The sequence below is a fragment of the Leucoraja erinacea genome, chromosome 1, assembly GCF_028641065.1.
Source record: "Leucoraja erinacea ecotype New England chromosome 1, Leri_hhj_1, whole genome shotgun sequence".
NCBI classification, from domain to species: Eukaryota; Metazoa; Chordata; class Chondrichthyes; order Rajiformes; family Rajidae; genus Leucoraja; species Leucoraja erinaceus.
Genome location: NC_073377.1, coordinates 155,802,404 through 155,816,838, shown reverse-complemented (window position 1 = coordinate 155,816,838; position 14,435 = coordinate 155,802,404). Strand labels below are relative to the sequence as shown.

At 41.2% G+C, this 14,435-nt stretch overlaps 1 protein-coding gene across 1 annotated transcript in view; it reads left to right on the top strand.

The window, feature by feature from the left end:
- The window catches only part of LOC129703611 (OTU domain-containing protein 4-like), a 66,040-nt gene that overhangs the window by 39,094 nt on the left and 12,511 nt on the right, over positions 1-14,435 (top strand). The window contains 4 exon segments of the mRNA XM_055646214.1: positions 2,610-2,707; positions 8,826-8,935; positions 10,602-10,791; positions 12,939-13,086. Coding sequence (XP_055502189.1) covers positions 2,610-2,707; positions 8,826-8,935; positions 10,602-10,791; positions 12,939-13,086 — 546 coding nt within the window.

Genomic DNA, 14,435 nt, shown 5'->3' with positions numbered 1-14,435 from the left:
AGCTGCAGAGATCCACAGCTCAGGTGGGAGAATCTGTCCACAGGACAACTATTAGTTGTGCACTCCACAAATTGGGCATTTTTGGAAGAGTGGCAAGAAGAAAGCCATTGTTTAAAAAAAGCCATAAGAAGTCCCGTTTGTAGTTTGCCACAAGCCATGTGGGGGACACAGCAAACATGTGGAGGAAGGTGCTCTGGTCAGATGAGACCAAAATTGAAGTTTTTGGCCTAAATGCAAAACGCTATGTGTGGCGGAAAACTAACTGCACATCACCCTGAACACACCATCCCCACTGTGAAACATGGTGGTGGCAGCATCATGCTGTGGGGATGCTTTTCTTCAGCAGGGACAGGGAAGCTGGTCAGAGTTGATGGGAAGATGGATGGAGCCAAATACAGGGCAATCTTGGAAGAAAACCTGTTAGAGTTTGCAAAAGACTTGAGACTGGGGCGGAGGTTCACCTTCCAGCAGGACAACAACCCTAAACATACAGCCAGAGCTACAATGGAATGGTTTAGATCAAAGCATATTTATGTGTTAGAATGGCCCAGTTAAAGTCCAGACCTAAATCCAATTGAGAATCTCTGGCAAGACTTGAAAATTGCTGTTCACAGACACTCTCCATCCAATCTGACTGAGCTTGAGCTATTTTGCAAAGAAGAATGGGCAAAAGTTTCAGTCTCTAGATGTGCAAAGCTGGTAGAGACATACCCCAAAAGACTTGCAGCTGTAATTGCAGCGATAGGTGGTTCTACAAAGTATTGACTCAGGGGGGCTGAATACTTTTGCACGCCACATTTTCAGTTTTTTATTTGTAAAAAAATTTGAAAACCATGTATCATTTTCCTTCCACTTCACAATTATGCACCACTTTGTGTTGGTCTATCACATAAAATCCCAATAAATAATTGTGGTTGTAACGTGACAAAATGTAGAAAAGTTCAAGGGGTATGAAAACTTTTGCAAGCCACTGTAAGTATGAAGGCAGTGAGCATGAGCAAAGTGTGCTTAAAATTAGTATCTAAAGCAAAGAAAATAATTTGCCATTAGATCACTGGATCTCTAGGATGACCTATTAATTCATGGGAAAATGATAGTTGGTTATTCTATAGACACAAGGAACTGCAGATGTTGGTTTGGAAAAAAGACGCTAAATGATGGAGTAACTCATTGGGTCGGAAGGTATCTATGGAGAACATGGATAAGTGACGTTTGCTATCTATGTCCTCCAGAGATGCTGCCTGACCCGCTGAGTTAGTCTTTATTTGGTATATGTTTTTTTTCTATTGTGCTGCTCTTCCTTTCATCTAATTGAAGTCAGTGACTCATAAAAACACAAAAGTGTGTTTATATACACCTGCCCCCTTCCCATTGCTGTGGGACTGGTGTATATTGACACCGTCTGGTTTGGACTCTAACCCATTCTTAAACAGTGATTCTTCCAAATCAAGTATCAATCTCTCTAAATCAATTATGCCCCAGAATTTACACTGGACTCTGCTGCCCTCTGCAGGGAATGCAAAGCTCCAAATTCTTCTGCACAGGATAAACATGCCTTGTGAATTTGGTCTTCATTCCGTTCATGTGTATTTGTTTATTAAAGATTAATTTGCAAGTTGAATCAGTGGTAAGGAAGGCAAATGCAATTATAGCGTTCATTTTGAGAGGACTAGGATATAAAAGTCAGTATATAATGCCGAGGCTTTGTAATGCTCTGGTCAGACTGCATTTGAAGTATTGTGAGTAGTTTTGGGCCGCATACCAGTGGAGGGATATGCTGGCATTGGAAAGAGTCCAGCGGAGGTTTATGAGAATAATCCCGGGGATGATTGAGTTAACGTATGATGAGCGTTTAATAGCTCTGTGCCTGCACTCGTTGACGTGGGGGGAATTTTATTGAAACTTACCGAATAATGAAAGGCCTGGGTAGAGTGGACGCGGAGAAGATCTCTCCACGAGTAGGAGAGGCTAGGACCAGAGGGAACAGCAGCAGCAGAAAAGGAATTTCTTTAACCATGGGGTGGTGAATCCGTGGAATATATTACCACAGATTACCACTGTGGAGTCCATAACTTTAGGTACTTTTAAGGAGGAGATTTACAGGTACTTCTTCTTCTTATCGAGTCCACACACAAGATTAGAAGTTGTTCAGCCAGAGTTGAACACACTTCTCAGCATCTGCATACAATGGTGTCGGTCTTGTTGCTTCTTGTGCGTGGTGGTGGAAAGATTGGTGGAAACAGGGCCGCGATGTGACGCTCTTTACTTGACCCCGACAGGTTCCTGATTAGTGAAGATGTCAAAGGTTACGGTGAGAAGGCAGGAGAATGGGGTTGAGAGGGAAAGATAGATCAATCGTGAAGGCAGAATAGAATCAATGGTCCGAATGGCCTAATTCAGCTCCTATGACTTATGAACTTAAAAACTTGTTCCTCATTTGTCTAAATCGTCTTTTCTCATCACATTGACATTGTTGAAGCCCTTTATTGAGTTAATTATTTCTTGAAACTTTTTGAGTTGCTTGTTATTGCAAATGCATGCTTTACATAAATGATGAAAAATGTGACAAAATGAATATATTTTAAAATCCATTGCAATACCTTCTTCAGGTCTGTTTGGATAATGGTAAATACTACAATGCACACATTCAGGCAATCAGCCCTGACAATGGACCAGTTGACGTCTACATAGAAGAACTAGGAGAAAAGTAGGTTCAACCATATTAATTTAAAAGATAATTGTGCCTTCCATGTTTTAGCCTTTAAAAATATTTGATGATTGTTTTACGTTTCGTGGTAGCATTTTTCTAACATGGTGCGAGCATGATGATCCGTTTGACTTTCATGATGTGAGAGGGTGGAATGTGTGAGCAGCTGCTATCAATATGTAGGGCGACAGAAGTGTGTGTTCAAGGACTAAAGATTTGCAATTTTCCAACTGATCCACATGCGCCTTGAAATAATTCTCCAGCCAAACTTGGAGAAGTGATGTGAGCCATGGATTAAAAATGTAAAATGGATGGGGGTGCAGTGAAGGTATGTACTAGGTTGAGAGAAAAAGGCAAACACCATGTAGCAATGTTACAAAATTTTGAGATTTAAAAAATCAAGTCTGCAATTTATCCCATCAGATAAAGCATAACAATAAGTTTAATTTGACACCAAATTCACTTTCATATCTCAAGTATTAAAAAAGTTATGACCATTTTCATACTCGGAAATTAGCATCTTGTTCCCTATTGATTTTCAATGGACATTACAAAAAAGCTGTGATCTTGGATAGTCAAAAGTCCATTTCTTAAGGAAAGATTAACATTTTTAAATAGCCTAAATGTCCAAAGATTATTCACAAATAATTCACAATATAACATGATTTTTATATCTAATTTACATTAATTTATAGGCCAAATGGAAGGAATTTAGTGTTCAATTGCTGTAAATAAATGCCCATTTAAATCGGCTTTCTAGTGGGTTCATGTGGAACGCGCTGGTTTAGAACGTTGACATAGCGCTGGATTAGTGCCCTCAAATGCTGAGAAAAATACTGCGGGATATAAAAAGCCCAAAATGAGCTACTCGCTATAGATAACTTGATATATAGGGTTATATATATATGCCCCATTTAATGTAAAAATAAGGTACATACCTTTAATTGTTTGCTTTATAAAACCCTGGGGCTGCGAGAGGTTGCGGAATGAAACAGTAATTTTAAAACTATTAGAACTATATTATCGAGGCCTATAAAACTAATAATACCTTTTGCGACCGGGTCTTGCAGCGATTTTTCGTTAATGATTTACTAGGCTGAACATGTGCGATTAGTACAGCCTAGTAAAAATCGCGTTTTAAACCCGCCCCCTCCAAACAGCGCCAAAATCGCGGCCATGGCTGAGGGCAGATTCCCAATGACGATTCAGGTAGGTTTTGTAACATACCTACACCATGCATAACATTTGTACAGTTTCCCTTATGGCTCAGTAGGTGGCCCATTAAGTCCTACTTTTCGATGGGATCCAAGGATGTGTCGAATTGGTCATTTTAGACAAATGTCATGGGGATCGTGGGCACTGGAGTGGATGATAAAATAGACAACTAATTATTACTCTCTACTCAATATAAACCAAATATACCCCATTGTACATATGCTGTAGTATTGACCTCAAAGTCTGGTAATGGAATAGAACTGATATTCTCAGGCTAATCTTGTCTAAAATATTGTTTACCGAACAAGATACTGCAATGTGATCAGCAGCTGGAATCCTACTCTGGCATAACCCAGGATTTGCAAGAGAGAAGAGGAGAGAGATACCTTTCCTCTCATTATCTGCTCTAAATGTTTGGGGACAGAATATGTGCAGAGGTACAGGTTTTCTGCACTCTGCTAGTTATACCTGTATTTAAAACACAATTCCCAAGCTTACGCAAGCTGGGCACTTGTTTCACAGAGGAATGATAATATCTCCCCAACTATTAAAATTAATGGCTTAAGAGGCAACTTGGAAGAACTGAGGAGGAGGGTGAATTGGAGTTGGCAAGTTCAATATTTAAATTTGGTACAGGAAGATAAATGAGAGCAGGGTTGAATTAAATGGGAGTGGGGGAGAGAGGTGAGTGGGAAGGAAAATTTAAAAAAAAAGTTAAATATGACATATTTGAAAACTTCCAACAATAATTCCAAGGAATTAGATGAAACACAGTTCATTTTCTGGGCAGGAGTCATTGATTGACAGCCATGATTTACTTTTAAATTAAAATAATACTTTGGCCACAAATTGCAGACTTAATTTTCTGTCGGGTTTAATGGGTATATGCAAATGCAGAAATCACAGGGTATAGATTTATTATTGTCATGTGGCAGTGAAAAGCTTTGTTTTGCATGCCATCAGATCATCTGTGAACTTGGTAGACAGTCCACACATACACACAGAAATTTGTTCAAAATTTGTTGCGCTTGGAGCAGAGGAGAACGGCGAATAAGGTGGCGAAAAATCTTAGCAATATAGGGTGCCGTTTTTGCGCAAATTTAAAGACAACGCAAACCAGAAGAGGACAAAATTAGAATTTTAGTAATAGTATATAGATTGATATAGATAGATAGATTTTCTAAATCATCAAACAACAGAGATCCCAGCATTGATCCTTGTTGGTCACCATGGTCACAGACCTCCTGTCAGAATAACACTCCTTCACTGGTACCCTTTGTCTTCTAAGGCCAAACCAAGTTTCAACTAATCTAACATGTTTTGACGGATCTTATGGGTCTTAATCATCTGATTCAACCCACTGTGATGGACCTTGTAAAATACTTTACTAAAGTCAATGTATTCAACATCCTCTGCTCTACCCTCATCAATCATCATTGTTACCTCAAAAAAAGCTTGATCGAGTTGTAAGACATGACCTCACTTGCACAAAGTCATGCTGCCTATCCTGAATAAATCTATGCGTTTTTTAGATGTGAGTAGATCCAAAGCTTAATCTTCTCCATTCATTTTACTACCACTGATGTAAGGCTCCCTGCCCTATAATTCACCGTTTTGTCTCTACTGCCTTTATTAGATAAAGGAACAACATTGGCTTTTCTCCAGTCTTCTGGGACCTCACCTGTGGTTAAGGAGGTAAAGTGGTAATAAGAAAGTTGATGAAAATGATTATATTATCCTTTCCAGATCATCCTTGTTATATGATCCAGACCACAAGTTCCATATTGGCCTTACACATCATTTACACACATTTCAGATTATACAACTTTACCAAAACACAAAATGGAACGTTTGGCTCATTGTTCTTTAGTGGTTCAGAATAAATGCTCCACATTCTCCTATCCTTTTTTCATCCTTTATGCCCTCTTCTGCTTTAAATATTTATCTAATATTCTGTTTAACATTATGCAATGAGTTCTGTCACAGACTATATAAGGATATTGTTTCTAATTATCTTTACTTTAGTGACAATTTTAAATTGTTGTCTTAATCATTGAAGCTTCAATGAAAAAAGTTCTGTCTCTTATAGTCCATCAAAACTGTCCTTAATTTTATGAACCTTGCTTTGTCATGTTAGCTCTGTAAAAGTTTCAGTTCCTGGCATCATTCTGGGCTATGTGTGGTGTGCATTCTCAATGACTACCTTTCTCAATGTATCTGCAGTCACAGAAGTCCTCGTACAGCTCTGATCTACCCAACATTTTATATCAATCCTACTTTCCTCCTTCCCTGTGCCTTAAAGTCTCATCTACGCATCCGTCATCCAGGCCTTTGGGCATATTATTGGTCACACTAACAGCATGTCTATCTTATTTTAATGATTTTGTATTTCTCAACTAAAATTTGTATAAGAATGAAGTGAAACTGACTTGTAACATGTGGTAAAAGGACACAAACTGCAGGAGTAACTCAGTGGGTACAGGCAGCATCTCTGGGGGACATGGATAGGTGACGTTTTGGGTAGGGACTGGGTGGTTTAGAGTGGGGGATGCTGAAGTGTTGCTGAATTACAAAATGACAAGTATGATATCAAATTTTGAAGCAGTTTTGTGTTAATTCGTGCGATAGCTTGGCCTTCTGCTTGCATGTAAATGAATAACACATTTGAATGAATTCTTGTTGAGAGAGGGTTCAAAGCTGGCGTGAATTGCCTGAGAACCACAGTCCAATGAATTTTATTGAGAACACAAGATCATATGAAGGAACATCAGAGTAGATGAATGTTAATTGGAGTTCCTCTTGTAGTTAGTTCCATCAGTATTACTGTCATGGAAAATGAATGAGAGGGAAAGACATATTTAAGTGTGGTCACCACTATTGACCTCATCACTGCTAACAATTCGGAAACTAATGCGTGGGGGGGAGAAATAAATTTTAATCAAATCTACTAGCGATAGATTGACCTTCATCCATCCATGATGCCAAGAGACAAAACAGAGACAAAGTTGAGCCCCAGTATTATCGTTCCGTCACCCGCAGACTGTGGCAAGCTCTGTATACCATAACTGGCTGCAAAGCAAAGTCAGGCAAAATCGCTGGTTATTCTGCGACCCTACCCGATGAACATATTGGATTCTGTGTTCGCATTAGGCAGAAGGCCAATAGGGTGATGTCACCTGTCCCATCTCAGATTCAAGTGTGCCTCCATCCAGGTCACTGTTGCAGAAGTTAGATCGGCCTTCCTGAGGATGAACCCACAGAAAGTAACTGGCCAGACGGAGTCCCTGGCCGCATCCTAATGTCCCTGTCCCACTTAGGAAACCTGAACGGAAACCTCTGGAGACTTTGCGCCCCACCCAAGGTTTCCGTGCGGTTCCCGGAGGTTGCAGGTGGTTGCCGGAGGTTGCAGGTAGTGGAAGCAGGTAGGGAGACTGACAAAAACCTCCAGGAACCGCACATGCAAACCTTGGGTGGGGCGCAAAGTCGCCAGAGGTTTCCGTTCAGGTTTCCTAAGTGGGACAGGGACATTAGGAACTGCGCAGGCCAGCTATTGGGAGTGTTCACGGATATCTTTAATCTGTCCCTACTCCGTTCTGAGGTACCCACCTGCTTCAAGATAACCACCATCATCTTGGTGCTGAAGAAAAGCAAGATCTCATGCCTTAATGACCACTGTCCAGTGGCCTTGTCATCCACCATCATGAAGTGCTTTGAGAGGCTGGTTATGGAACGCATTAAATGTAGTTTACCAAGCAACCTTGACTCACTGCTATTCGCCTACTAGAGTCAAGGGTGTTTTATTGTCATATGTGTCAGATAGGACAATGAAATTCTTGCTAGCTGCAGATCCACATATGATGCCATCTCCCTGGCCTAACGCTCTTTCCTGGAACACCTGGATAAGAGAGACATCTCTACATGAGACCTCTGCAACTGGATCCTCGACTTCCTGACCAACAGACCACAGTCAGTGAGGATAGGTGACAAATCATCCTGCACAATAATCCTCAACACTGGTGCCCTGCAGGAATATGTTCTCTGTCCCCTTCTTTTCTCCTGCAGCCAAATACGAATCCGACTCAGTTTACAAATTGAGGTTCTTGAACTAAATAATGGTATATGGACACACTGATCTGTTCTGTAGTCATGCCTACTATGTTCTGTTGTGCTGAAGCAAAGCATGAGTTTCATTGTCCTATCATAGAAACATAGAAACATAGAAATTAGGTGCAGGAGTAGGCCATTCGGCCCTTCGAGCCTGCACCGCCATTCAATATGATCATGGCTGATCATCCAACTCAGTATCCCGTACCTGCCTTCTCTCCATACCCCCTGATCCCCTTAGCCACAAGGGCCACATCTAACTCCCTCTTAAATATAGCCAATGAAGTGGCCTCAACTACCCTCTGTGGCAGAGAGTTCCAGAGATTCACCACTCTCTGCGTGAAAAAAGTTCTTCCCATCTCGGTTTTAAAGGATTTCCCCCTTATCCTTAAGCTGTGACCCCTTGTCCTGGACTTCCCCAACATCGGGAACAATCTTCCTGCATCTAGCCTGTCCAACCCCTTAAGAATTTTGTAAGTTTCTATAAGATCCCCTCCTTGTTGTCATGTATCAGGGACACATGACAACAAAACTCTTTTGAATCTTGAACTATCGTTAATTGGACTTAACTGGACTTTATCTTGAACCAAACGTTATTCCCTTTTATCCTGTATGATCCGTACACTGTGATGGCTTGTGTAATCATGTACAGGTCCACCACTGATTTTCCAGCCACTGGTGGTGTCCCCCCCCCACTTAAACCAGATAGAATCTTACCCACCCCTGGAATCATCAGCATAGCATCATGAGCAAAATGTGCTTTTTTTTAAACAGATGCGTATTTTTTTCTTTTCTTCAGACACAGTGCCCTTCTTCAGGACCTTCGGCCACTTACTCAAGGCTGTCAAAGGGCAACCTGGAGCAGAGCGCAAGGAAAAAGAGCCAAGAAACCAATGAATGCCAATTCTGGTATGGAAATATTGGACGTCCTCTTGCACTAGAAGTATGATTTAAATATTGGCAGTAAAAACATTACTGAGACCCATTTGTTCTAAATGTAATTTATTAGCTTGCCTAAAAACATGTAGATAATATTGCACTGTGAAATCCAGGTCTTTCTGGACGATGAGATGTTATTCAAAAGTGATTTCATGAGTGTCATGACTAATATTTAGTCCTTATTGATTTTACTGCATAATTCTTGGAGTCAAAGATAGATTAATCTTGAGAATTAAGGGACAGACGTTTAGGGGCAACATGAGGGGGAACCTCTTTACTCAGAGAGTGGTAGCTGTGTGGAATGAGCTCTCAGTGGAAGTGGTGGAGGCAGGTTCAATTTTATAATTTAAAAATACATTGGATAGGTATATGGACGGGAAAGGAATGGGGGGTTATGGTCTGAGTGCAGGTAGATGGGACTAGGTGAGAATAAGTGTTCGGCACGGACTAGAAAGGCCGAGATGGCCTGTTTCCGTGCTGTGATTGTTATATGGTTAGTCAAGATCAACTGGGAAAGTGGGCAATGGAATAACTGATGCGCTTTAACTCCGACAAGTGTCAAGTGTGCATTTTGGGAAGGCAGGACCTGCACAGTGAATGACAGGGCCCTGGGCACTGGAAATGAACGGCTTGACCTTGGAGTACACCTAAAAGTGGCAACAGAGCGATGAAGGTGGCATATGGCATGCTTGTCTTCAGCAGTAGAAACCTTGTGTAGGAACTGGTACGTCATGCAGATTGTCACCTATACTGTACATGGAGTATTATATGCAATAATGGCCACCATGCTGCAGGAAGTATGCCATTAAGCTAGAGAGGGTTGGAAAAGGAATGGTTCCTGGACTGGAGATTTTTAGGTGGAAGGAGAGATTGGATAGTCTGGGATGGTTTTCCCATGAGAGGTGAATGAATGTGAAGGATAACCTTGCAGAGGTTTATAAAATTTTGAGGGGCATAGATAGGGTAGATGGTCAGAGTCAATTTCCCAGGGTAGCTGAGGCTAGAACGTTTAAGGTGAGTGTAGAAAGAATTAAAGGCGATCAAAGGGGCAAGTTTCACCACCACTAAGAGAGAGGTGACAGCAACAGTTATAAATAAACTTTTTTTAAAAAACATCTTGATTGGTTCATGGTTATAAAAGAACTGGACAAGTTAGATGCAGGAAAATTGTTCCCAATGTTGGGGGGAGTCCAGAACCAGGGTCCACAGTCTAAGAATAAAGGGGAGGCCATTTAGAACTGAGATGAGAAAAAACTTTTTCACCTAGAGAGTTGTGAATTTGTGGAATTCTCTGCACAGAGGACAGAGGCCTGGGTGGATTTAAGAGAGTTAGATCGAGGTCTAAGGGCTAGCGGAATCAAGGGATATGGGGAGAAGGCAGGCATGGGTTACTGATTGTGAATGATCAGCCATGATCACAATGAATGGCGGTGCTTGCTCGAAGGGCCAAATGGCCTCCTCCTGCACCTATTTTCTATGTTTCTATGACTAGAAAAGGCTCAGAGATATATGGGCCAAAAAGGGGCAAATAGGTTTAGCATAAATTTTTTGTCAGCATGGATAGGTTGTGTGAAAATGCCCGATTCTGTGCTGCATAACTCTGAATCGATGAATTTAATGAATGCTTATTGTACAGAGGCTGACTTCAGGGGAGTGAAGAATTCGAGCAGTTTTGTAAGTAGGCCGAACCGCTTCCATTCAAGTTTACCACCACGTCTGCATCAAGCCAGACAGCTGAACTCTACACTGCAGAATCCAGAACAACAGCCCAAGGTGCCATCGCTAGAGTACTTAGAGCGAATGGATGACTTCCCACAACTCTCAAAGTGAGTATTGCATCCATCTCCGTATCTCCGGCAGCATCAGTAAACAAGCGTTCAGAAGATAACATGATATGACAAGAAGATCCAGTTACCTAGATCTTGGAATGGGACTTCATAGATTGCTGCTGTATCTTTGAAATGTTAGCACTGGTGTTTAGATGGGCTGCATTTTGTGTAACTCGGAATATGAAAACTGAGTAAAAGAATACCTCAAAAGCTTTTGCCTTCCTTTCAATGCAAGTACCTTATGAACTGAAGTGAATATTTCTGCAGCTCACTGCTTAATCACACACATCCTATTAATAAACCCATAACATGATTTTACATATGGAAATGTAACAGATAATAATCTGTCTCCACTCCCTTATCCATTCATTAAAAGGTCTCTCTGTAGCGTAGAAAGTACAGGAGATAGCAGAACATGAATGTGCTCTACAATGACTTGTGTTATTGTATTATTTTCCCCTGGTTATTTCAATCTGTATAAGATGCATGTGTGAACCCAATAGATTTCTTCAGATTGAGACCTCAAGGAGCCAGTACATAACTTGTATCTTTAGTTTCTCTTTCATGTTCTCTCCGACTAAATAGTCTCCTTCACACTTTCTGTGGTTTCTCTTGCTGCTCCTACATACAAATCTTCCACAAGTCCCCTCTGGTTTGCATCTCCTCTAAGCAAAATCAGATAAAGTACATTGACATTTTCCACACGATCCCGCATCAGCACCTCTGATTTCATGAGCTGCTTGTCCTGGACAAAGATAATATTTTCCTACTAAATACAGAAACACAATCTAGTGACTGACTGCATTTTCAAGAGAGAGTTTGATTTAGCTCTTCAGGCTAACAGAATCAAGGGATATGGGGGAAAAAGCAGGAATGGATACTGATTTTGGATGGTCAGCCATGATCATATTGAATGGCTCGAAGGGCCGAATGGCCTACTCATGCCCCTTCCCACTTTGTTTCTATCCCAATCCCCAGTCAAATTTCTGAAGCAACCTTGGCATTCATGTTCACCTTTTGGATGAGCCATGTCCGCTTCCTCATTGGGAGCATCTGGTTTCACTGTGGTCGCTCTGCCTCTAGGCCACTATCTCAGCACGTTAAATGCTGATACCTACATCCTTGTCATTAATTACAAACTTGACCAGTCCAGTGTACTTCCATTTTCTACTCTACATCAGCGTGAACTCATCCAAACTCAGCAGCATAAGTCCCTTTGCTTCAAGTCTCTTCACTTTTCACTTCCATGCTTGTACACCCACATTGGTTCCAGTTTACACAAGGCCACAATCTTAAAATTCTCCCTGGAGCCTTCAAATCGTTGCACTGACTTTGTCATTTCCCACCTTTAAAGTTTATCCGGTATCTCGACCCTGGTCTCTCAATCATCATTTTGGTCATCCTTGCCCAGGTTTGGAATTCCCACCTAAACGACTGCCTCTATACTTCATTATGCTCTGTAAAGCCTGTCTTTGATCAATCTTTTGATCTTTGAGGGAAAGCAATCTTTGGCTTTCTTCAGTAACGCCGTGCAAGTTTGGACAAACAGTTTGATCATGACCTTAAGCGCCTTTGGATGCTTTAGTATTACATTAAAACAGGCAGTTTTCTATTGGTGGTTCTCATTTGATATGTGAATCAATTTGGCTTGAGCATTGAATGAACAAGAAATATGTTGTACAAACAAAAGTTAAGTCAAATATTTTAATTTGTGAAGTGAAATTTTTTTTTTTTTAAATACACATGCTGGAAATCAAAAGGGGTCAGATACAGAAGGTCTTTGACCTGAAATATTCTGACTGTTCTCTTCCCACAGATGCAGTCTGACCTGCTGCGTTTTTCCAGTATTTTCCGTTTTTGACATTGAAAATGATTGTATTGTCTTTAAACTGATAAGTCAAAGGGTAAACCAGGCATTAGCAACACACACTTATTGAACTTTACCTAGAGGAATATATATTCGATTGAAACTAATTTAAGTAAAGAGAACACATTGCTGTGTCTGCCATAGATGGTCACATCATGTTTGTCCTTGCAAGCAGTTTACTGTGATGTGTGTGGTATACTTCTTGTTGTGGTTTGAATAAGCCATTGTGTGCTTTACATGGCTTTTGAGGTCTTGTTTCATTGTAATTTTATTATAGAAAATATGATCGAAGGCTAGAATCTAATCAGACAAAAGTAGCAAATAAAGACGTTAGTCCACCAGTCAAGGTTGATCCAGGGCCAAATGAAGCACACGTGTCAACTAATACCACCCTGCGAGTGGAGAAATCTCTACCTGCTTTGGATGTAAGTATGAAGCTAATTTTATTATGTAGGATTTGGGGGAAACTTCTGTACAATGAAAATAGCAGTGCAAATGGAAACACTGAAGGTCAATGCTTAAGAAGAAAACATTTGAGTGATTCTCTGTTCAGGAAAGAATTGTGGTTCCAGACTCACCCACACTTTCTTAAGGATTATTAAAGATAGACATGATGCTGATCTTATCTTGAGCATGTATCTTAAAATAACCAATTTGCATTGATGATTTAAGATGATTAAATATAAAGCATATTGGCAAAACAACGGAGAAAATAAATGCTCTTAAGATTAATGTTAATAATAAACCAAATAACACTTTACAGGCCGCCCCAGATTTCAAACGCCCCCAAATATGATTGAGTTCCCATAAGATTATTTAATTAAAATTTCCGGCATACCTACATGGGTTTGTTTCTGTGAAACCAGATTGAGTTTTTCTCTCCCTATCCACTTTCAGTAATTGTTCTTTCTTTGATAAGAAAGACTTGCGTGCTTTGATGCCATTCATTACAAAACTGCCGGTATATTCGCCCATATCAAGTGATTCACTTTTTAAAAATATTTTTTCGAAAATCTACCCGTGTGACATCGGTGAAAGCAGAACCCGTTCGTTACCTGGGGACGGACGGGTTGGGTTGAAACAGCATTTACCTACAGTGTAAACTGTGCACAGTTAGAGGTGGGATATTGCAATGAGTGCGAAAGAGAGAAGAAAATGGATTGTGTTCAGCAACCGAAGGAGAAACAAGTTGTATGCAAGTTATATGAACTGGAAAATGTGAAGTGATTCTGTCACAGAACTGTATTGAGAAAGGCTTTGGGGAACATCTTTCGTACACAATACTTTATTACAAACACTAGATTAGGTCTTGCTGACCTATGCCTACCATTTTTTGTCTAGTTAAATGTAGTTTGTGTTTTTTAATAGTGTTTTTAACTGTGTATATGTGGGTAGCAGGGGGGGGGTGGGGAAGGTGGGAAACTTTGTAAAAATCACTTCCCTGTACGGGAGACCCGTCCTTTTTCCTGTCGGGTCTCCGTTGTCGTTGGGGCCTAGCACCGTGGAGCGGCCTCCAGCCTGAACGACCCGGGGGCTCCAGTCACGGAGCCTGCGGAGCTGCGGACTACTCACCATCGTGGGGCTGGCCGGCATCGGAGCGTGGGGAGCGGTGGTGACTCGCTGCTGCGGCTCGACCACGTAGCCCAGAGGTTCCAGCTGCAGCCGCAGGTCCTGTGGACTGACGGGACATCGGGAGCGCGTGGGTCCGGGTGGAGAGACCGCTTTCCGGAGCTCCCGCAACAAAACTTCTCTAGCCCGTGTCGCGGGGTTGGAA